Here is a 22,518-nt window from a genome sequence, read left to right on the forward strand (position 1 = left end):
GAAAAGGCAAGAAGAAATCTAATTCGCCTTTTTTTATCATTCATCTTTGGGACCGACTAATTTACATAGTTTAACATACTCAGGATGCCCGGGACCCTCCCTTGGGGCACACCCTGGCCAGAGAGAGAAGCAAAACAGTGAAGCTAACATGGACAGCTAGGCCAGCTAGCTAGCTAGAAGTGTGTGTGGGGTCCAATCCCCATTTTACGTCATGTTAGTTTCATCAGCCTGATGTTACTTTCTCAAGTTACAGATGGCCTTGTAAGCCAACACCTCCCCCCTGAAAGCCTTAAACTGCGTTTGGAGAATAATAAGCCCAGGTGGGCCATTGAAGAAACTGGAAAATGAAACTGCCCTTTAAATATGCAGAAGAAGCAATTACTTCTTCTGGTTCTCTGGGTGTGGTCTGTAAGCAGCAGTTTGGAGAAGAGACTGGTGTAAAACAAGAAGAAATGAGGGTTCCCCCCCCCCTAAAATAATATTTCGGCAAGGTAGCTACCTATTTCCTGTAGCAAGGAATAGTAGTATTCAGGAAGTTACAAAAGGAGTACAGACTGCCTCACAGTGTTGTAAAATGTGGCTTGCTTACAACAAGGACTCACATTTCATCAACTGACATCTCTACTTAAAGGAAGAAAAAAAAAAAAAGTCCCCTTTGAGTGCAGTGGAGGAATAATTGATGGAACATGTTATTCTCTATATGGCTATAAGAGAGGACCAGGCAGAACCTGAAGGTGGGGTCAAATGCATCATTACTTTGGAATCTTTACGCTCCCACAAGTTATTTGCTTTGAACATTAGTAGATCAGATTCCTGTGTATAAGTAGCATGTAATAAATAGAAGGGCTTTGAACTCAACTCCTGTTCCTGGTTACATGTCCTGACAATTGTCATCTCTGCACAGAGGCTCACCAGGAATTATTATTTCCACTCTGTACTAAATATCTTGCTCATCCTGGTTTGTTTTAACCACCAAATGTTATGATCGGATCAATCTGATTTTGTTTCCTTGACCCCAGCCAAGTACTGTCCTACAGTCTACGCAGTGCACCCTAGTACAGGTAGTCCTTGACTTATGACCACAGCTGAGCCCAAAATATCTGTTGTTAAGTGAGACATTTGTTAAGCGAATTTTGCCCCACTTTATGACCTTTCTTGCCTCAGATGCTAAGTGAATCACTGCAGTTGATAAGTTAGTAACCTGGTTAAGTGAATCTGGCTTCCCCATTGACTTTGCTTGTCAGAAGCTCGCAAAGGGGGGTCAGATGACCTTAGGACACTGAAAGAGTCATAAACATGAGTCAGCTGCCAAGCATCTGAATTTTGACCCCATGATCATGGGGATGCTGCAAAGGTCATAACTGTGAAAAAGGGTGGGGAAAAATCACATTTTTCAGTGCCATTGTAAGTTTGAACGGTCACTGAACAAACAGTTGTAAGTTGAGGACTCTCTAGAGCAGACATGTCAAACACAAGGCCTGGGAGCCAGATGTGGCCCATGAAGTGGTTTCATGTGGCCCGCAAAGCCATCCTGGAAACAGTGAGGGAACGGCCCCCACTGCCTTGGCCCTGGCCCAGGCCGGCTGGGAGCCAATGTACAATTTTGTGGTGGCCATCTATGCTGAAAGGCATTCAGTCTTAGCTCCACAAGGCTGTCTGGAAACAGCGAGGAACCAGGAGAACCTTGAGCAGCAGTTGAGGAAGTGGGGCTGGGCTTGGTGCCGTGGGTGCTCAAGGGTCAGGCTGGGCATTTGACCTCTGCTGCCCAGGGCTCCGGGCAGCCTGCACCACCAACCCCCCCCCCATGGCCTGAGAGGAACAGTGAGGCTCCTCCAGTGGACCATGCCTTGGCACTTGCCCTGGTCCCAACCCCCTTCTGCCAGAGACCCCCAGATCTGTCCCACTCCTGCCTAGGCCCCCACAGGCACCCTTGATGCAAATGATGTAGAGCTGGCCATGCCCACCCAGTAGGCCAGCCCATCCACGCCCACCAAATAGGCTGCACCCACCCTGGCCACACCCACCCAGCCCCCTGAGGGCAACCACAATGCTGATGCAGCCCTCAATGAACTTGAGTTTGACACCCCTGCTCTAGAATGTGGATGTGTAGCAAGAGGGAGAATATTGACCGAAGCAAGTGAAGGCACTCAAAGCACTCGGAATGGATCTGTTCAACGTCACTCATCCATCCCCCCCCTTTTAGAAGTTAGACTCTTATACAAGCTTGCTGGGAAGCTCTTTCCCCAAATCTCTACAATCCCTCCATGGCCAAAGCAGACTTACAGAAGACATTCAGAGTGTAGTTGGTGGAGTCGTTAGAAAAACTGTTAATCCCACGGCAAGTGTAGAGGCCTGAGTCCTGGCGACTTGTCCGACTCAAGCTAAGATTTTGACCATTGCTGCTTAAAGTAATGTGGCCTCCAGCCTCCAGCTTCTGGTTCCCCTTAAGCCAAACATAGGAAACATTAAAGCCAGAGGCTGTACAGTTGAGATAGGTTGTGCTATTCTCGACAATCTTGCCAGGGTCACTGATGGAGATATGATTGATGGCCTCTGTGGGGGGGAGAGAGAGAGAAAAGGGGAAGTCATTGTTATTTGAGTCAAATGTCTGACGTAACTGGGCCTCTTCTCCATGGTTGATTGATTCAGGACTTCAAGATCTAATCTTGAATTACGATTCAGAAGGGGTTGTGCAGTCAGCTCGGTGGCTCTATGCGTTTAGGACAGTGTTTCTCAACCTTGACAATTTTAAGGCATGTGGACTGCAACTCCCAGAATTCCACAGCCAGCAATGCTGGCTGTGGAATTTTGGGAGTTGAAGTCCACATGCCTTAAAATTGTCAAGGTTGAGAAACACTGGTTTAGGATATGTTGGTCAACCAGGTGTTGTAACCGTGAGATACAAAGCCATGTTTACAGAGCAAAAAAAGATGGGAGAACTTTGATACAGGTCAATTGTCTTCTTCTGGACTGCAAGATTTTATCAAAAATATCTCAAATGTTCCATAGAGGACGATGGCTAAAATGGGAAGTTGGGAAAAACCGAGGCCAACATTAGGTTCCACCGGAAATTTAGCAATTAAAAAAAAAGTATAAGGTTTATGTTTTCAGGAACAATATAATCTGTTGCTTCACTGGAAAACAATAATAAAGGGTTTGTGAACCACTTCTGAGACATTCAACAACCACGAAGGAGGAAACTGATGGAGATAAATCTCAAAAAATGAGGCAACTTGGAGGCAGATAAATGAATGGAAGAATATCGAACACTTATAGAATCAGAGTGAATATCAGTGGATGGCCTTGAATTCCCAGCCAGAGACTGGCCTGGTTGGAAGCAATCAGTGCCAAAGATGTAAACGAAACAGGGATAAAGAGAGAGTACACAAAAAAGAAGAAAGACTAACAAAAATTGCACAACTGTTTTAACTATTTGGGTTCTCACACTGCGAGGGAAGAAAATACAAGGTCACAGTATTGGAAAACACAAGGCAAAGAACTCAGTTTGACTGACTTATCAGAACTGGCTCAAAATAAGCCCGTTTCTGAACTGCAGGGACCATAAAGGGGAAGCTTTGATGGTGACAAGTTGAAGCAACAACATGTAAAGATCTCATTTCTGCTGGAATGACTTTCGGCCCTTAGAGGAATCAGATGAAATCTAGTCTACCAAAGATCATAGATATTGAAGAAGAAAAGGAATCAAAACAGAAGAGGAACACTCTGTTGAGGTAATCATGGTAAGGTCCCAGAACGGAGTACCATGATAGGAAAACTCAAACAAAAATGCAGGAACGCTCAAAATCAAATCCATGCACAGCTCTGAAAAGGATGTTTCAAGATGATAGGAAGCCAAGACAGAATCACACCAAAAAGGCACCCAGAGAAATCACCCACAGCAAATCTTTTCAAAAGATTTGAGTAAGCTTGGCCATCCAAGCTACTCACCCCGGACGCTGATCTCCAGCATGGTGTCGTTCGAAAGTCCACTTTCAACATTGGTAACTTTACAGGTATAGTTTCCAGCGCTCTTCAGAGTAAGACGCTGGACCAGGTGAGAATTGCTCTGATGTTCCAGAAGCTGCCCGTTAAGATACCAATAAAATTTTGCAGGTGGATTAGAGATGGCAGAGCAGGAGAGATTGAGAGTGGAATGCTCATGGTAAACCTGTTGTAGGGGGCTGATTACGGGGCACTCAGGCCCGTCTGGAGCAAACACAGGAAAGTCGTATATTGAAAAAGCTACTTAGAAAACCACCAGTGCTATTACGGCATTATGTCTGAAAACGGGATGGGACAACTCACTGCAACCGTGGGACAAACTCGCTGCGGGACAATTCAACAAATACAAAAGTTAAATTAATGTCGACGGACCCGTGGCCAATGACAATAAAGAAAATCAATCCATAAATAAAAGAGCTACAATAATTTAGATGAAAACATGGTCACCAATAATAAAAGTACCTGATGAAATGATTAATACAGCACTGAATTGTCTCGCAGTGAGTTGTGCTAAACCCATCTAAAAATACAATCCTACATTTTTGGTGTAACCATACATTGGCTCTATAGGGAGAAATCCCAAGGAGTGGAAGACCAAGGGGATATCTGAATAAAACCTAAGAACAACAATCACCTCTTAAAATGTTACTTGGCTCAGTTTTCTGGGTCGTCTTTTATTCCTTGCTCGTTTTTTAAGCTCAAAGCTTTAATTCAAGCTAATTCCAAGCTCAGTGAAGAGGCTGGTTGCTTCTGAGTTTTACTTTAGCAGCCATTTGAGGAGCAAAGAGCTGGTTAGATGGTCCTTTGAGACAGGCTGAGCTGAAGGAGAATGAATAGCCCAAAATCACCCGGCTGGTTTTCATGGCTAAGGTGGCACTTGGACTCACGATCTCCCACTTTCTAGCATGGTGTCTTAACCACTAGACCAGAGGTCCCCAACCTTTTGGGCACCAGGGACCGGTTTCACGGAGAGAGGTTTTTCCACGGATGGGAGAGTGCGTGATTTTGTGTGCTGCCTGCATCCCACAGATGGGGCTTTGCTTGTTTGTGCGGACCAGTTGCTGGCATGCTGCAGCCCAATACTGGTCCATGGACCAGGGGTTGGGGACCTCTGCACTAGACCCAATTGGCTCTTTATGCCTCTTGGCTGTTGGTAATCAATGACAGGACTGGATCCTGAATTCAAATCACCAACATTTCCTGCCTTCAGGCTGAGTGTGAATTTCATTTGACTCCCTGGGCTGAAAGAATAATTGCCACGTAGGACAGGTCAGGAAAAAAAATAAACTAAATAGAAGGGCCAAAGTCTCATCCTTCCCTGGATGCAGATTAACCAGAAATCAGCCATTCCAAGAAAAGACAGAGAGAGACTAGAACCAATCACAATGGCCAAGATAGCAAATTTATTTGAGGCTGGTTCTCCTCCCTTCTAAGGCCAGCTGTCTTCAGTTAGCCAGGGAGAAAAGAGTGTCAAAAGGCATTTATAATGGCACCTCAGCACTCAGCTGCTTTGAAACACATCAAATTTGGTACTCAACACCTCTTGCTGAAAAAAATGGTCCCGGTACTTGTCATTTGTTTGGTATTCAATAGGCAAGCTAGAACTTGTCAATGTCAGCTGCCTCATGACTCGCTATCCTTTCACACAGTAGCTCTTGCCCTGTGCATAACCTCTTGCAGCCTTATCTTAGCTTCCATGGTCATTTTGTGTAGTTTTGCACAGTGAAGTTTTTATTTTATTTAAGTATATATTACCGTATTTTCCGGCGTATAAGACGACTTTCTAAACCATGCAAATCTTCTCCGAACCCGGGGGGTCATCTTATATGCCGAGTCGTCTTATATGCCGGAAAATACGGTAATTGCTAGCTTTATATCTCACCCTATCTTTTTATATATTGCCTTAAAAATGTGCATTGTCTTTAGTTTAGGAATGCATTGCATATATTCACATTCTTCCCCATGGGAAAATTGGTTTGGTTCTCATTGTTTTTGTTACTCATGGCGCCTCCCGGAGCCAATTAACGACAAGTACTGGGGTACCACTGTATCTCCTATCAAGGGTCTATTAAATGTAAAGATTTCCCCTGTCCAGTTGTGTCTGACTCTAGGGCACATGGCTCATCTCTTTCTTGGCCGAGAGAGCCAGGATTATCTGAAGACATTTCGGTGGTCCTGTGGCCAGCATGATATGGAATGTCCCACCAAAGTGATACCTATTTATCTACTCGCAGCTGCATGCTTTCAGATTGCTAAGTGGACAGGAGCTGGAGCAAGGAACGGGAACTCACCCCGTCGTGCGATGCTCGGATCTGGAACCTGGGCTGTCAGCTTTCCAGCTGACAAGCTCAGTGTCTTGAACCTCTGAGCTATCCCATTCCCGGAGGGTCAATTAAAAGGGGCCAACTGGTGGTTAGCCCTTGGCTGGATGGGAAGGGACATCTCACCGCCTCCAGCCTCAACTTACAGAAGATTTCAAGCCGGTGAGGCTCGCTGCTGTTGGCAGAGAAGCTATTTTGCCCAGAACAGGTATAGCTAGCTGCGTCACTCCGAGCAGTTGAAAGGAGTGTGAGGGTCTGGCCGTGGTTCTCCAAAAGGACCTTCTCTCCTCCTTCAATCGGTTGGCCTGCCTTCAACCAGGAGTAGGAAACATTGAAACCCAAAGAGGAACACCGAAAAGTGACAGGATGGTTTTCTACCACATGAGAAGGCCCGGTGATGGTGACTTTAAGGACAGCACCTGTGAGGATAGAAAAGGGGCAGAAGAGGCTCCAGGTTGCTGGGGAGTCAAATCATCCACCCCCACCACCAATTTTATGCAGATGGCAAAGTCCAAGGAAAGAACCAAACCCCTTTTACAAACAGACAGATACCAACAGTCACAAAGACAAACAATGTGGGAAAAATCACAGAGAAACACATTGTAGGACTATAGTATTTTAACAGCTGCAGGAGAAGCTCAGAGGCAGAGAAATACAGGAAGTCCTTGACTTACAACAGTTTGTTTAGTACTGTTTCAAGTTACAATTGACTGTTTTTCACACTTACGACCGTTGCAGCATCCCCATGATCACAGGATCAAAATTCAAATGCTTGACAACTGACTCGTACTTATGATGATTGCAATGTCCCTGGGTCATGTTTGTTCTGACAAGCAAAGTCAACGGGGAAGCCTGATTCGCTTAACAACTGTGTTAATAACTTAACAATTGCAAGGATTCCCGTAACAATGGTGGCAGGAAAGATCATAAAATGGGCAAAAACTCACTTAACAACTATCTTGCTTAACGATGGAAATTTTGAGCTCAGTTGTGGTCATAAATCAAGGACTCCCTGTAGAAGGACTTAAAAATAGGGGGAAAGTAGCCAACAAACCAAGTCATCAGGGCAGAATCTACTTTGAAAAGCTCTTTGTTTAGACGGGGGCAACATGAGACGGAGGCCGATCCTACGGAGTGGAGTGGAGACCACTTAGGAAGACAACAGATCCCAGCAAGCACAGAGAATGTGTAAAGAATTCGCACCTTCGCACGAAGGAGATACCGAAAACCCTTTGCCAAATGCCTTATTTTTTTTCCTTTTTATTGCTCAGTTTGTTCATTTTTTTATGGACCCAGTAAAACAAGCAACGGATCAATAAAACACACCTTAAAAGGCAGAGAAACCAAAAGTGAAACCATGAAACCAAAAAACAAAAAACAAAAAAACCGACTGACCAATTCTGGAAAGTTATAGCTAAGGATGGAAAGCTGGCAATCTTTCCAGCCCTTGGCCCAGTTAACAATCAGCATTGATGCAAGGCGTAGGCATTTTATGAGTTGCCATTAAAAGAATATAACTTTGCATTTACTACTGCGCAATTCTTCTACTGCTTTCCCTCCAGGATTAGTACATTTAGGAAGATCTACAGCAGAGGTCCCCAACATTTTGGGCACCAGGGACCAGTTCCGTGGAGAGAGGTTTTTCCGTAGACCGGAGGATGCATGGTTTTGTGTGCTGCCTGCCTCCCACAGAGAATAGAATAGAGGTGGAAGGGACCTTGGAGGTTTTCTACTCCACCTCCCCAGCTCCTAACAGGAGACCCTATATCAGTGGTTCTCAACCTGTGGGTGGGGACCCCATTTGGGGTCGAACGACCATTTCACGGGGGTTGCCAAACAACGCAGTCCGCCATTTTTCCCCCCTTTTCCTTAGCTGTGCTACTCCCTTTTATTCTATTGGCTTTTGAAAGCCAATAGAATAGACTCTCTTGAATAGAGTCTAATTCTATTGGCTTTCAAAAGCCAATAGGAATTGTCCAGGCTGTCTCTGCCCTGCTGAGCCCGCCAAAAGTCCCATTCTGCAAACGGTGCTGCACCAGTTGAGTAGTCCTCGACTTACGACCGGTTGAGTAGTCCTCGACTTACAACCGGTTGGGGGGGGGGGTCGCGGCATTAAAAAGATTGAGAGCCACTGCTCTATATCATTTCAGACAAGTGGTTGTCCAGTCTCTTCTTAAAAACCTTCAGTGATGAAGCACCCACAGCGTCTGAAGGCAAGCTGTTCCTTGTGTATGTGGACCGGTTGCTGGTGTGCCGTGGCCCGGTACTGGTCCACAGATTGGGAGTTGGGGACCCCTGGTCTACAGTCAAATGGTGGTCTCAGTCAGTTGATCAAAGCCCTTCCTGGGTTTTTGATGCCCATCGTTGACACAACTCTCACCGGTTTGTTTTGTACACCTTATAAAATTCTTATGTTTCTGGAAAAACCAAATTTGACTTTTTAATGGTTTCGGCTTAAGATGCTCCTTTCTCTCTTTTGAACAGGCACCCTGTTCAGATAGTCCTTGAGTTACAACCACAATGGAGCTCAAAGTTCCCATTGCTGAGCAAGAGTGAGCTTTGAGCTTTGCCCCATTTTATGACTTTTCTTGCCACAGTTGTTAAGGGAATCACCACGGTTGTTAGTAACACGGTTGCAAAATGAATCTTTGATAGTTGCAAAAGAGGATCACATGATCCCGGGAAACGGCGAACCGTCCTAAATATGAGGCGGTGGCCCCGTGTCTGAATTCTGATCACAGGACCATGGGGATGCTGCAGTGGTTTAGGGCAGAGGTAGGCAACCTTGGCTCTTTTATGACTCGTGGACTTCAACTCCCAGAATTCCTGAGCCAGCCATGCTGAGGGGAAAGGGAGAGGTTTCCAGGCTGAGCCATGCTGGCTCAGGAATTCTGGGAGTTGAAGTCCACCAGTCATAAAAGAGCCAAGGTTGCCTACCCCTGGTTTAGGGTTAATCCTAAGTCCCTTTTTCCAGCGCCGTTCTAACTTCGGTCACAAAATGAATTGTTGCCAATTGAGGACTACCTCTATGTACGTCTGCCGGGTGTGTGGTCGCCTCTCTCAATTTCTTAGCCCCCCTGAATGCGATTACGTCTGAAATGGCGTCCATCCAAGCTCTTTTATCTGACGCCGACGATTTCCCCTCACTTATTACAGAAAAGCTGGACAGAATATTGCATTTGAAGATTTTCTAATCCGCTCTCTTCTTGTTTTGACCTCCTGTCCTGCGGGCACCCTTTTCAGGCACGGCTGCTCCTCTTCTGCTTGCTTACCGAGGGAATTGCTAAGTCTTATTAGGTGATGAAATAACATAGCACCGGGACGATTTCTATCCTCGGGGGATCTAGAAGATTACGAGCAGGATTTGTGCCACAACGTATTGCAGAAAAGCACAGGAAGCTATAGCACTCGGCTAACTTTCAGCTCAGAAAAAGTGCAGGCACTCAGAATCACAGAAGAGAGCCTTGGAGGTCTTCTAGTCCACCCCCCCCCGCTGCTCAAGCAGGAGATCTTATACCATTTCAGAAAAAGTGGCTGTCCAGTCTTTTCTTAAAAGCTTCCAGTGATGGAGCACCCACAACTTCTGGAAGCAAGTTATTCTACGGATTAATCGTTCTCACTGTCAGGAAATTTCTCTTAGTTCTAGGTTGCGTCTCTCCTTGTTGAGTTTCCATCTGTTGCTTCTTGTCCTGCCTTCAGGTGTTTTGGAGAAGAGCTTGACTCCCTCTTCTTTGGGGCAGCCCCTGAGATATTGGAACACTGCTATCATGTCTCCCCTAGTTCTTCTTTTCACTAGACTAGACAAACTCAATTCCTGCAAATGTTCTTCGTATATTTTAACTTCTAGTCCCCTAATCATCTTAGTTGCTCTTCTCTGCACTCTTTCCAGAATCTCAACATTTCTTTTACATCATGGTGACCAGAACTGGAGGCAGTATCGGACTTTGTTCTAGTCCTTGACTTACGACAACAATTGAGCCCCAAATTTCCATGGCTAAGCGAGGTGTGCCTCATTTTAGGACCTTTTGCCACAGTTCTTAAGCTGATCACTACAGCTGCTAAATGAAACATGCAGTTGTTAAGCCAATTGGGCTTCCTCTGTTGACTCTACCCGTTGGAAGCCAGCTGGGAGGGTTACAAATAATGACCACATGAGCCCAGGACAGGGCAACCCTCATAAATACATGCCAGTTGCCAAGGGGTGAATTTTGATCACGGGATCATGGGGATGCTGCAACGGTGGAAAGTGTGAAAAATGATTATAAATGACTTTCTACATTGCTATTGTAACTTCGATCACTAAACTGAATACCAGAATTGGAAGGGACCTTGGAGGTCTTCTAGTCCAACCCTCTGCTCAGGCAGAAAATCCTAGACCAGGGGTAAGGAATCTTGGCTCTTTTATGAGTTGTGAACTTCCAGAATTCCTGAGCCAGCCATGCTGAGAGGAAAGGGAGAGGTTGCTATGCTGAGCCATGCTGGCTCAGGAATTCTGGGAGTTGAAGTCCACCCATCTCCGAGTGGCCAAGGTTGAGAAATACAGGCCTAGGCCAGGGATGGGCAACCTTGGCTCTTTTATGACTCGTGGACTTCAACTCCCAGAATTCCTGAGCCAGCCGTGCTAAGGGGAAAGGGAGAGGTTTCCATGCTGAGCCAGGTTGGCTCAGGAATTCTGGGAGCTGAAGTCCATGAGTCATAAAAGAGCCAAGGTTCCCCGTCTCTGCCCTATCCCATTTCAGGCAAATCAACCACCACTTTGCTTAGCAACAGAAAGAAATAATGTTATGTCAAGGATTAACCGTAGAGTTGGATGGAAAGCAACACAGCCGACTGAAAGTTGAAACACATTTTGGAAGCCAGCAATGGCAAATTATTTTCTGTACGGCTGCCAAGAAAACAACACGGATGTGTCCATGAAATCCCCAGGAATTTATCAAGAGACCGTATCTTTTTATAATGCAAGGAAAAGCATCAAACAATTCTTGGCACACGTTAATTTTGCTTTCCCAAGCTTGTTATACCCAACCAAGATATTATTTATATTCCTTTATTCCTTCCTTCCATTAGGAACATAACGTACAGACGGCCCTTGACTTAACAACCATATGTTTAACCACCATTCAAAGTTGCAGTGGTGCAGAAAAAAAAGAGGCTTGCAGTTGGTCCTTGCACTTAGGACTGTTGCAGGATCCCCTCTGTCACATGATCAAAATTGGGGCAACGGATAATTGAGATGCATTTACAACAGTTGCAATGTCCCCAGGTCACATGATCCACAAATTGTGACTTTCCCAGCTGAGTCATCCAAACAGTGGGGGAAGCTAATTCACTTAACTGCAGTGATCTGCTTAATAACGGTGGCAAAAAGGTGAAATTCTAACCCCCATTGTGGTCATAAGCCGAAGACTACCCGTACGGTGATCTAATTTTTGTATGGTGTGCCAATGAAGTCAACGAATTCATTCTTTTGATAGAAATTTGCTATAATCACTACCAGAAATCCCTGGTCTACTTTGCCAAGTTCTGTGTTTCGTGATTACAAATTATAATTCCACCGCCAGATACTGCACTTTTATGGTGACAATAAACGCCTTGGTCTCTGATTAATTTTGCCCTCGTTGACACATCCTGCTGGCTATGAAAACTCGGGCCAAAAATAAAAAGTGACTTTTAAGTTTTCAGAGTGTTCGTAGGTTCCACCTCAAAGGCTTTTTAAAGTAGTTGGCGAACAGACGACAGAGGAAATGTTATTGTTTAGTTAAAGAAAGGGGAATAAATTGCTTTTGGAGGGCCATTTCTGAATGAATAATAGATGAGTGTCTGTTGATTGCTTCCTTTTCAAGCACAGGCTGGGATAAATCTCAATTTTCTTCCTTGCCAACGTCAACCAAAGGCAATGGTGCCGCTCTTTCTGTATCTTAAAAGGCTGCCCAATTTAATCTTTCCTACTAGATGTTCGTCTGCGTATGGGACGCTGTTCCTGATGCCAACAGTCTTGTCTAGGCCTGGTGCCAGCCAATTTAAAAAAAAAAAAATAGCTGTTGGGTTAATGAAAAACAAGGGAAGCGAAAGAGATCAAAAAAAAAAAATGTGCAGGACTTGCAAAGGGAAGGAAAAAAATGTAGCGTGAATCTCCATGGGCTTTTGTAAGAGAAGTCCTTTTGCACTTCCAACCCTTGTGTGAACACTTACTGTGATACGGTATTCCATTTCCCAAATCTGCTGACTCTACTCTTGTCTTTCTGACTAATTGTTTCTGCAGAATTATGTCTCAAAAACAGAAGAAGGAAAAAGAGAGTAAGGCAGGCTTGAAATAGCAAGGAACATGAACAGGAAACAAGGTATTTCTCTGCCTCTCCTTTGCTATGTGTTGGTTAATGGACTCAGATCCAGAAACCTGGAATAATGGGAACTCTCTTTTGCAACCGTTAGTGTCTTCTCTCGGACAATAGAATGCAATTGCTAGCCTTGAAAATCAGCTTAAAGTGTTGCCAATGTATTTTCTCAAAGACCTGAAGATACTTCTGGAACAATATTGATTTTATTATTTCAGTAATGCTTCCATAGGCACGTAAATTTCTTTCTTTCTTTCTTTCTTTCTTTCTTTCTTTCTTTCTTTCTTTCTTTCTTTCTTTCTTTCTTTCTTTCTTTCTTTCTTTCTTTCTTTCTTTCTTTCTCTTTCTTTCTCTTTTTCCTTCTTTCTTTCCTTTTGTTACTTGATAAGTAATTCAAGAGGATTAATATTCCACAGGCACTTAAATTTCTTTCTTTCTTTCTTTCTTTCTTTCTTTCTTTCTTTCTTTCTTTCTTTCTTTCTCTCTCTCTCTTTTTCCTTCTTTCTTTCCTTTTGTTACTTGATAAGTAATTCAAGAGGACAAACATACTTACCATTCCTTCCACCTATTTTCCTTGTAACAACAACTATGTGGGGGTGAGTGGGGCTAGGGTTGGTGACTATCTCAAACCACCCAGGTGGGACTAGAACTCACTGTCTCCTGGTGACTGGCCCCATATCACCCAGCTGGCTTTCATGCCTAAGGAGGGACTAGAATCCCCAGTCTCCTGGTAATTGGACTAAAGTCATCCAGCCAGCTTTCACGTTTGAAACAAGGACTAAGTACTCTCTGCCTCCTGGTGATTGTTCCAAAGTCAGCCAGCCAACAGAACTACAATTCACTGTCTCCTGGTTTCTGGGCCAACACCTTCACCACTAGACCAGACTCGTTTTTTCATTACTGTAGACCAGACATAATTTGATACAAGGTTCCCCTTTAGAACTGCCACACAAAATTTCATATAAAAGCAATGCTGGGTGAGGATTACGGGACTTCAACTCAACACACCCAAGAGGATGATAGATTGGCAAAGGCCAATGTCCAGTAAGAAGCTACCTATTGCCATCAAAAGAGTCGCTTTGGACAGTGAGATGGGCAGCACATAAATTTTAATAAATAATGAAAAAGTGCAACGAAATTGCGGGTCTCGGTTATCACACCTCGGGGGGACGGGGGGGGGGGAAGAAAAAGTCAATTCGACAAACATTCTTCCATGGCGCAAAAGAGACGGGATGTTCCAGTGAGGGAAATTAAATCTGTGCAAGGACATCATTTGTTTAACCAAACAGCTCTTGTGTTTACCCTGCAGTTGGCAGCCCATAAAACCAGGAAGATTCCTTCTCGGGGAGGACAGAAGCAAAAATGCAGAAAAATGAGGGGACTCCATCAGTGGGGGCCATGGAAATAAATGGCTCAGCATGTTGGAAGTTTAAAAAGAGCATATGCTGAAGACGGGGTTGGCTTATCTAAAGCACCCGGCAATAAAAGTTATGTTTGTTTTTTTTTTGCCTTGTTCCTTAACTTTTCCTTGAGATCTCAAAGGAGAAAACTCCTTATCTTTCAGAACTGGGTTAAGACTGACTGTCCCAAAGCCATCCAAGGAGCTTTGGGATTAACTGAAGGACTATAACCATGTGCACTTCAGCTCCTAGAATGCTTAGCAATGGACTTGGTAGCTGGAGAATTCTGGGAATTGAAGTCCCAGCATGCTGGCTGGAGAATTCTGGAAGTTGAAGTCCCAGCATGCTGACCAGGGGATTCTGGGAGCTAAAATCTAAGCATGCTGACTGAAGAATTCTGGGAGTTGAAGTCCCAGCATGCTGGCTGGAGAATTCTGGAAGTTGAAGTCCCAGCATGCTGATCAGGGGATTCTGGGAGCTGAAATCTAAGCATGCTGACTGAAGAATTCTGGGAGTTGAAGTCCCAGCATGCTGGCTGGAGAATTCTGGAAGTTGAAGGCCCAGCATGCTGACCAGGGGATTCTGGGAGCTGAAATCTAAGCATGCTGACTGAAGAATTCTGGGAGTTGAAGTCCCAGCATGCTGGCTGGAGAATTCTGGAAGTTGAAGTCCCAGCATGCTGATCAGGGGATTCTGGGAGCTAAAATCTAAGCATGCTGACTGAAGAATTCTGGGAGTTGAAGTCCCAGCATGCTGATTGTGGAATTCTGAGAGTTGAAGCACCCACATGCTGACTGGGGAATTCTGGGAGTCAAAAGTCCCAGCATGCTGACCAGGAGATTCTGGGAGCTGAAATCTAAGCATGCTGACTGAAGAATTCTGGGAATTGAAGTCCCAGCATGCTGATTGTGGAATTCTGAGAGTTGAAGCCCCCACATGCTGACTGAGGAATTCTGCGAGTCAAAAGTCCCAGCATGCTGACCAGGGGATTCTGGGAGCTGAAATCCAGGCATGCTGGCTGGGAAATTTCCAAAGTCCATAGCTCTTAAGGGTTGTCATGATTGGAAAACGCTGGACTGGACAGCCATTTGTTAATTTTGCTTTCTGTATTGATCAGGAAGCCAGAGGCAATCTCCCAAAAGGCCTTTTCCAAAGACTAGAGGTTTAAGGATTATTTTATGGATTCAAAAAAAACAAAACAAAAAAACAGAACAACAAAGATAGCATTTAATACAGGGCTGATGAGTGACCAATGGTTCACTAGAACGATTTAACGGGTCCAATCAAACTACTTCCACAGAATCTGCTCAGTAGCATGCAATCTTGAGTGGGGGAGAGGCTTCTTTCACACATGCATATAAGGAAAGCAACATAAATAACACCTTGCATGAAGAAACGAAAACCCGACTGGAGAAAAATGTGATATCCGACTTAAATCACCTCCAACTCAACACTTTTCAGTGGACGCCCACACAGCTATAATTGTGGGAAATCAAGTATTTAGTAACCAAGCAAGAAGTTAAGTTCCCCAAGCCTACCATGGTTTAATACAATGCTGCTGGTAGATCATTGCATACTATCTTTCAGTGGACATTCAGTGTTAAAGGCTCTGCCAGATCTAGGAAATATAACAGAATAACAGAGTTGGAAAGACACTTGGAGGTAGTAATAGTAATAGTAGTAAAGTTGGAAGGGACCTTGGAGGTCATCTAGTCCAACCCCCTGCTCGGGCAGGAAACCCTACACCATTTCGGACAAATGGCTGTCCAGTCTCTTCTTAAAAACTTCCAGTGTTGGAGCATTTACTGCTTCTGGAGGCAAGCTGTTCCACTGATTAATTGTTCTCACTGTCAGGAAGTTTCTCCTTAGTTCTAGGTTGCTTCTCTCCTTGTCTTCTAGTCCAACCCCCTGCTCAGGCAGGAAACCCTATCTCATTTCATACAATTGTCCAACCTCTTCTTAAAAACCTCCAATGTTGGAACACCCACAACTTCTGGAGACAAGTTGTTCCACTGATTAATTGCTCACACTGTCAGGAATTTTCTCCTTAGTTCTAGGTTGCTTCTGTCCTTGATTAGTTTCCATCCATTGTTTCTTGTCCTGCCTTCAGGTGCTTTGGATAATAGCTTGACCTCCTCTCCCTTGTGGCAGCCCACTGGCTATTGGAAGACTGCTATCATGTCACCCCTGGTCCTTCTTTTCAGTAGACTAGACATACCCAATTCCTGCAACCGTTCTTCCTATGTTTTAGCCTCCAGTCCCTGAATCATCTTTGTTGCTCTTCTCTGCGCTCTTTCTAGAGTCTCAACATCTCAACATTATAACTCCATTTGGGCACGATCAATTCGACCAGAACTTTGCATTTGGACAAAAGTAGAAGATGTATCTCCAGCCAGGATTTGTATCACCAAGAGACATCCAGATGCAAGTGGCATCTGTGCATACAAAATTGAAATGGTGTCCACTCCACTAATTTCATGTTTTGAAGTGGCTCGAGAGAACTTCCAACAGAGATAGCAATAGCCCTTAAGACACATTTACCGCTCCACAGCGCTTGACAGCCCTCTCTAAGCAGTTTACAGACTCAGCACGTTGCTCCCCAACAATCTGGGTCCTCATTTTACCCACCTTGGAAGGATGGAAGGCTCAGTCGACCTTGAGCTGGTGACAATCGAACTGCTGGCTGTTGGCAGAATTAGCTTGCAATGCTGCCTTCTAACCACTGCACCATCACGGCTCTTTAGATAAAGAATCTTTCTCTTTCAGTCACAGTCAATCCAGCTGCATTTCCCCCCCTCCATTTTGACAGTACAGGTAGTCCTTGACTTACAACAGTTCATTTAGTGACCGTTCAAAGTTACAACGGCACTGAAAAAGGGACCGTTTTTCACAATTATAAGCATTGCGGCATCCTCATGGTCATGTGATCAAAATTCAGACACGTGGCAACTGATTCGTATTTATGATGACTGCGGTGTCCCTGGGTCATGTGATCCTCTTGCTCAACCTTCCGACAAGCAACGTCCATGGGGAAGCCAGATTGCCTTAACCACCACGTTATGAACAAATGCAAGGATTCGCTAAACAAGCGCGGCAAGGTAGGTCGCAAAATGGAGCAACATTCACTTAACGAACGTCTTAGCAACAGGAATTTGGGGGGCTTTACCGCGTAAGTCGAGGATTACCTGTACAAGCCATTTCTATAGCAACAAGCCTACAAAATCCTGAACGTTCCCTATAGAATCTTCTCCATAAATTCCTCAAGAAGATTTTGCGATTCTTGTTAAGAAAACCAGTGTGCGTTATTCTGAGCCTCGCTCCCAGTGTGCCTTTCTTCTTCGCACACTTTCTACTTTCTGCCCAGCTATTTGCACACCTTCCCCTTTTGGCCAAGCAATTTTCTCCAGCCTAATAACAAAATATAAGGATAAAAGGCATCAACCCGTGTATATTTTGTGCTCCTGTTGCTTCGACTGTCTGAAGAACTGCACGTAGGCAAGCAGAACTGAATTTTCGCTCGCGTATATTTCATTTTTCTCCCAATTAAGGGTCACTCTCCTCTCATTGTTCAGATGGATTTAAAGTAGTCGAATCAGCCAAACAGGTTTTTTTTAAAAAAAAAAAAAAAAAAACAGCACCAGAGGCCTCTTTGCTACCCAATTCTCTATCACAGACTTAAGCCCATCACAGAGGCAATTCTGGGCAAATCTAATCAGAGCCGACAACATGTTTAACATTCCTGAAAGTCACTTCCCTTATCCAGAGCAGCCAGCAGTTACAACCAACATCCCAAAACTGAATCTCCGTTCCTCTGTGTACAGATCGATTGTGGTTATATAATGCCCTGAGCCAGTGTTTCTCCACCTTAGCAACTGGAAGATGCGTGGATTTCAACTCCCAGAATTCCTCAGCCAGCATTGGGAATTATGAGAGTTGAACTCCATACATTGTATGGAGTTCAACTCTCATAATTCCCAATGCTGGCTGGGGAATTCTGGGAGTTGAAATCCACGCATCTTCCAGTTGCTAAGGTGGAGAAACACTGCCCTAAGCCACATTTAGTTTTGATCACATTTGGCTGCTGAAGCCACGACAGTCAAGTTCACTTTCTCAGCAACGCCATAAAATGTTAGAATATGTAATCATACGGTTGGAAGGGATCTTGAAGGTCTTGAACGGGAGACCCCTATACCATTCCAGACAAATGGCTATCCTGCCTCTTCTTTTTTTTATTGAAAAGTTTTATACAAATTTTCCATTTTATCACAATACAATATCCCTCCCTCCCCCCCCACCCTAACCCTAAACCCCCCTCACTTCCCAGAGCTGATTACAGGGTTACAAATAAGCAAACAAATTCTAACTAAGCTTATCCAAACTATCAATAACCAAATCCCTAAAATACTTTAACTCAAATACAAAAAAAAAATTAAGGAAAAACATAAATAACAATATAAACAATTCCCACTTTAAACTATAAGTTAATCAAAAACTAAATGATACTTTCTAATCCCATATTTATTCTGTACATAGTTTATCCATCTTCTCCACACCGAGATGTATCTTTCTTGTGAATGATCCTTCAAATAAGCAGAAATTTTGGCCATTTCTGCTAAATTAGAAACTTTAAGCAACCATTCTTCTATAGTAGGCAAAGAATCTTTCTTCCAATATTGCCCAACCAATAGCCTTGTGGCTGTAATAAGATTCAACATTAAAATAGTTTCTTTAACATCACAATCCACAATAATACCTAACAAAAACAATTGTGGTGAAAACTTTATCTTTCTGTTGAAAGTCTTTTGAATGTTCCACCAAATCTTAATCCAAAAGGCTTTTATGTTTCTACACGTCCACCAAATATGATAATAGGTTGCATCCAAGCAACCACATCTCCAGCATATCCTGTCTCTTCTTGAAAACTTCCATTGATGGAGCACCCACAATTTCTGGAGACAAGCCCTTCCACTGATTAATTGCTCATACTGTCAGGAAATTTCTCCTTAGTTCTAGGTTGCTTCTCTTTAATTAGCATCCACCCATTATTTCTTGCCTTGCCCTCAGGTGGAGAGAATAAGCCAATCCCATCTTCCTTGTAACAGCCCCTCAAGTAGTGAAAGACCGTTATCATATCACCCCTAGTAATAAGAGAATAATAGAATAATAATAATAGAAGAGCAGAGTTGGAAGGGCTCTGGGGGTCTTATAGTCCAGTGGTTCTTAACCTGGGTGATATTGCCCCCCAGGGGGGCGATTTCATTTTTCAGGGGGGCAAAGGAACAAAAAGGGGGCGATATGGGGGCGATGGAGCGAGAAGTTTTGGGGACACTTTTGAGACTTTTTCGCACAGTGAATCGCTGTATAACTGTCATACAAAAACATCAGATCGCTCGCTATTAGTGGATTGAATTGTGTTTTCAAATGTTCCTCCAGCTAGCTTCAGTACAGAATGCCGTACATACGTGAATACACATCGCTTATCTTCGTGCGTGTTGCGCAGCAGCCTCTATCCATACAGTGGCGCGCCATTGGCCAGAATATGGGAGATTTGGGAAAAAGATTGGAAATAAATTATTTGCATCGATATGTCCTGATGGCAATTTTAAAGAAAAGAAAAAAAGTGTTTGCATAAATTGAAGAATTATTTCCTATGTTGTGATTGAGAGGTTATGTTGGGGGGGGGGGCGATGACAACTTCCTCATTGGCTCAAGGGGGCGATACATTCAAAAAGGTTGAGAACCACTGTTCTAGTCCAAACCCCTGGTCTGGAAGAACACACTATACGATTTCAGTTCTACTCTTGAATTTAGTTCGGTGTAGGATGTAGTGGGAAGTCAATGACAGTTGACAGCTTAGCACAGCATACAATCCCAGCCAACCATGTCTGTTAACAAATGGTGGTGCAAACAAACCACATATAATAGCTTGGGTGGTTTCACCTATTATGCTAAATCAAAAATCGAGCAGGTCCTTATATGGCTCAGGGAGATGTAGGAACCCATTCTAAAAACATTTTGAAAAAGACATTTCTCTACCAGGAATGAGATCTTGGAATCAAGCTAAATATCTTGATGAATGCAGAGAGTACAGAGAAAGGCAACAAAGATGATTAGGAGACTGGAGGCTTAAAACATATGAAGAACAATTGCAGGAGTTGGGTATGGCTAGTTTCGTAAAAAGGAGGACTAGGGTTGACATGATAGCAGTGCTCCAATATTTGAGGGGCTGCCCCCCAAAAGAGGCCAACCTCTTCTCCAAAGCACCAGAAGGCAGGACAAGAAACAATGGATGGAAACCAATCCAGGAGAGAGACGCAACCTAGAACTAAGGAGACATTTCCTGACAGTGAGAACAATTAACCAGTGGAACGACTTGCCTCCAGGAGTTGTGGGTGCTCCAACATTGGAGGTTTTAAAGAAGAGATTGGACAATCATTTGTCTGAAATGGTAAACGGTTTTCTCCTTGAGCAGGGAGTTGGACTAGAAGACCTCCAAGGTCCCTTCCAGCTGTGTTATTCTGAACAAGGAACGAGAGCGTTTGAGCAATTTGGAAGAAGATGCGACAGAACTTAGAAGGACAACTAAGGTTCAGCAGAAAGAGAAACAGCACAGAGAAGATAAACCATACCTAAGACCTGTATGTTTACAAGGCCTTTGCCGTGCACTGAAGGTCCGTTCATGATCACCATGTAGGTTCCAGTGTCGTTCAAATTTAAATTTTTAATGAGCAGGGAGCACCCAAAGCCTACGACTTCACGTCCGGTGTAGGAATTTCCATTTGTGGTTCCAGTTATTGGCGGTAGGTAGTAAGTGACAATCAGGTTTTCTTTCATTTCGATCCCTCGGTACCAGTTGCATACAATGAAGTTGGCCGCCTCGTGTTGGAGTGTCAGATTGACATTCTGCCCTTCTAATGTCTCTTGTGGGTTCTTGGAGATGGAGATGTTGTAATCGGTTGTTGAAGCTAGTTGGCCTTGAGCCAACAGGAAGGAAGAACTGAAGATGGAAGCTAGAATGTGGAAGGGGAGGGGGGAAAAAGGAGAAAAACCTCATTTGAAGCAGAATACCTATTCCGGCCACCCCACAGTAATATATCCTCAGAAGAATGTCGATGGAGATTCTCCATCATCCAAGCCCTGGTTGTCCCAAAGGTGTTTTTTCAAGAGGCAACTGGACTTTCTTGTTTTTCTTTGAAGACATTTCATTTCTCTTCCAAGAAGCTTCTTCAGGTTTTGAAGAACTCTTCGTTAGAAGTGAAGAAGCTTCTTTGGATGAGAAGCAAAATGTATTCGAGGAAAAAACAAAGAAAGTCCAGTTTCCCTTTGGGGTCACAAATGGCGGTTATATGAGTCTGGGACACTTCAATCATCATAAATACACGCCAGTTGCCAAGCACCCAAAATTGTTCACAAAACCATGCAGATTCTATGACAATTATAAAGCACGTAAGTCACTTCTCCACCGTTCCATCAGAACTGAAGAAGCTTCCTGGATGAGAATCGAAACGTCTTTTCCAGTTGCCTCTGGAAAAAGCACCTATGGGATACCCCAGAAGAATCTTAGCTGACTGACACCTGCCTGTTCCTCAAAATAATCTTATACATTTATTCTCGTTCAAAATTTGTAACCCTAAGGATGGCGAGGGACGCCATAACGATGGGAAGAAAGACATTCATCTCCCTAAATTGGTCAGAAAATTATAAAATGTCGGAAAAAAAATAAAAAGGGATGGTGGAGTTTGTTTATTTATTTCATACGGTGTAGCAAAATGCAACATAGTGCATAAAACTCACGGAAACAACATATCAAATGTGTATCAAATAGTTGAGCTAAAGGATCTAAAATCCACTATGTTTTTTTTTTTTCTCTTCTTTTCAGTGGTGAATGCTCCAACAGTGGAAGTTTTTAAGAAGAGACTGGACAGCCATTTGTCTGAAATGGTATAGGGTTTCCTGCCTGAGCAGGGGGTTGGACTAGATGACCTCCAAAGTCCCTTCCAACTTTATTATTATTATTATGGATCATCGCACAGTCAGCCAGATGTTCAGACTGGATTTGGCATTTTGTCTACCTATCGAGTCCTTGCCCAGGACATCATCATCATCATCATCATCATTATTATTATTATTATTAATCATCGCACAGTCAGCCAGATGTTCAGACTGGATTTGGCATTTTTGTCTACCTATCGAGTCCTTACCCAGGATCTGGGATAAGCAGATGTGGATGTTTGATGGTATTACAGATATTGTCGCAGGATGGAAGCAGTTCCAAGTAAGGCCGCCTTTTGCAATTGACTAATGGCGAATTTGTCAATGCCAGTGGTGTTCAAGTGGTGCTCCAGTTGTTTTGGGATTGTACCCAAGACGCTGCTGATTATTATTATTATTATTATTATTATTATTATTATTAAGAATAAACTAGATTCCTTTCTTACTGGTCCTCTCAAAATATGGTGG

At 43.8% G+C, this 22,518-nt stretch overlaps 1 protein-coding gene across 2 annotated transcripts in view; it reads right to left on the bottom strand.

Annotated features, from left to right (window-relative positions):
* LOC120312013 (carcinoembryonic antigen-related cell adhesion molecule 1-like) overlaps window positions 1-22,518 on the bottom strand; it is a 45,859-nt gene that overhangs the window by 20,853 nt on the left and 2,488 nt on the right. For both annotated transcript variants that reach the window (XM_039352208.1, XM_039352209.1), the window contains exons 2-5: window positions 20,688-21,068; window positions 6,470-6,742; window positions 3,949-4,206; window positions 2,284-2,553 (exon numbers count right to left, since the gene is read on the bottom strand). In XM_039352208.1, the coding sequence (XP_039208142.1) occupies window positions 2,284-2,553; window positions 3,949-4,206; window positions 6,470-6,742; window positions 20,688-21,068 (1,182 nt within the window). The remainder of the gene's footprint in view (window positions 1-2,283; window positions 2,554-3,948; window positions 4,207-6,469; window positions 6,743-20,687; window positions 21,069-22,518) is intronic.

The sequence above is a fragment of the Crotalus tigris genome, unplaced genomic scaffold, assembly GCF_016545835.1.
Source record: "Crotalus tigris isolate CLP2741 ecotype Arizona unplaced genomic scaffold, ASM1654583v1 scf7180000018413.2111637, whole genome shotgun sequence".
Lineage (NCBI taxonomy): Eukaryota > Metazoa > Chordata > Lepidosauria > Squamata > Viperidae > Crotalus > Crotalus tigris.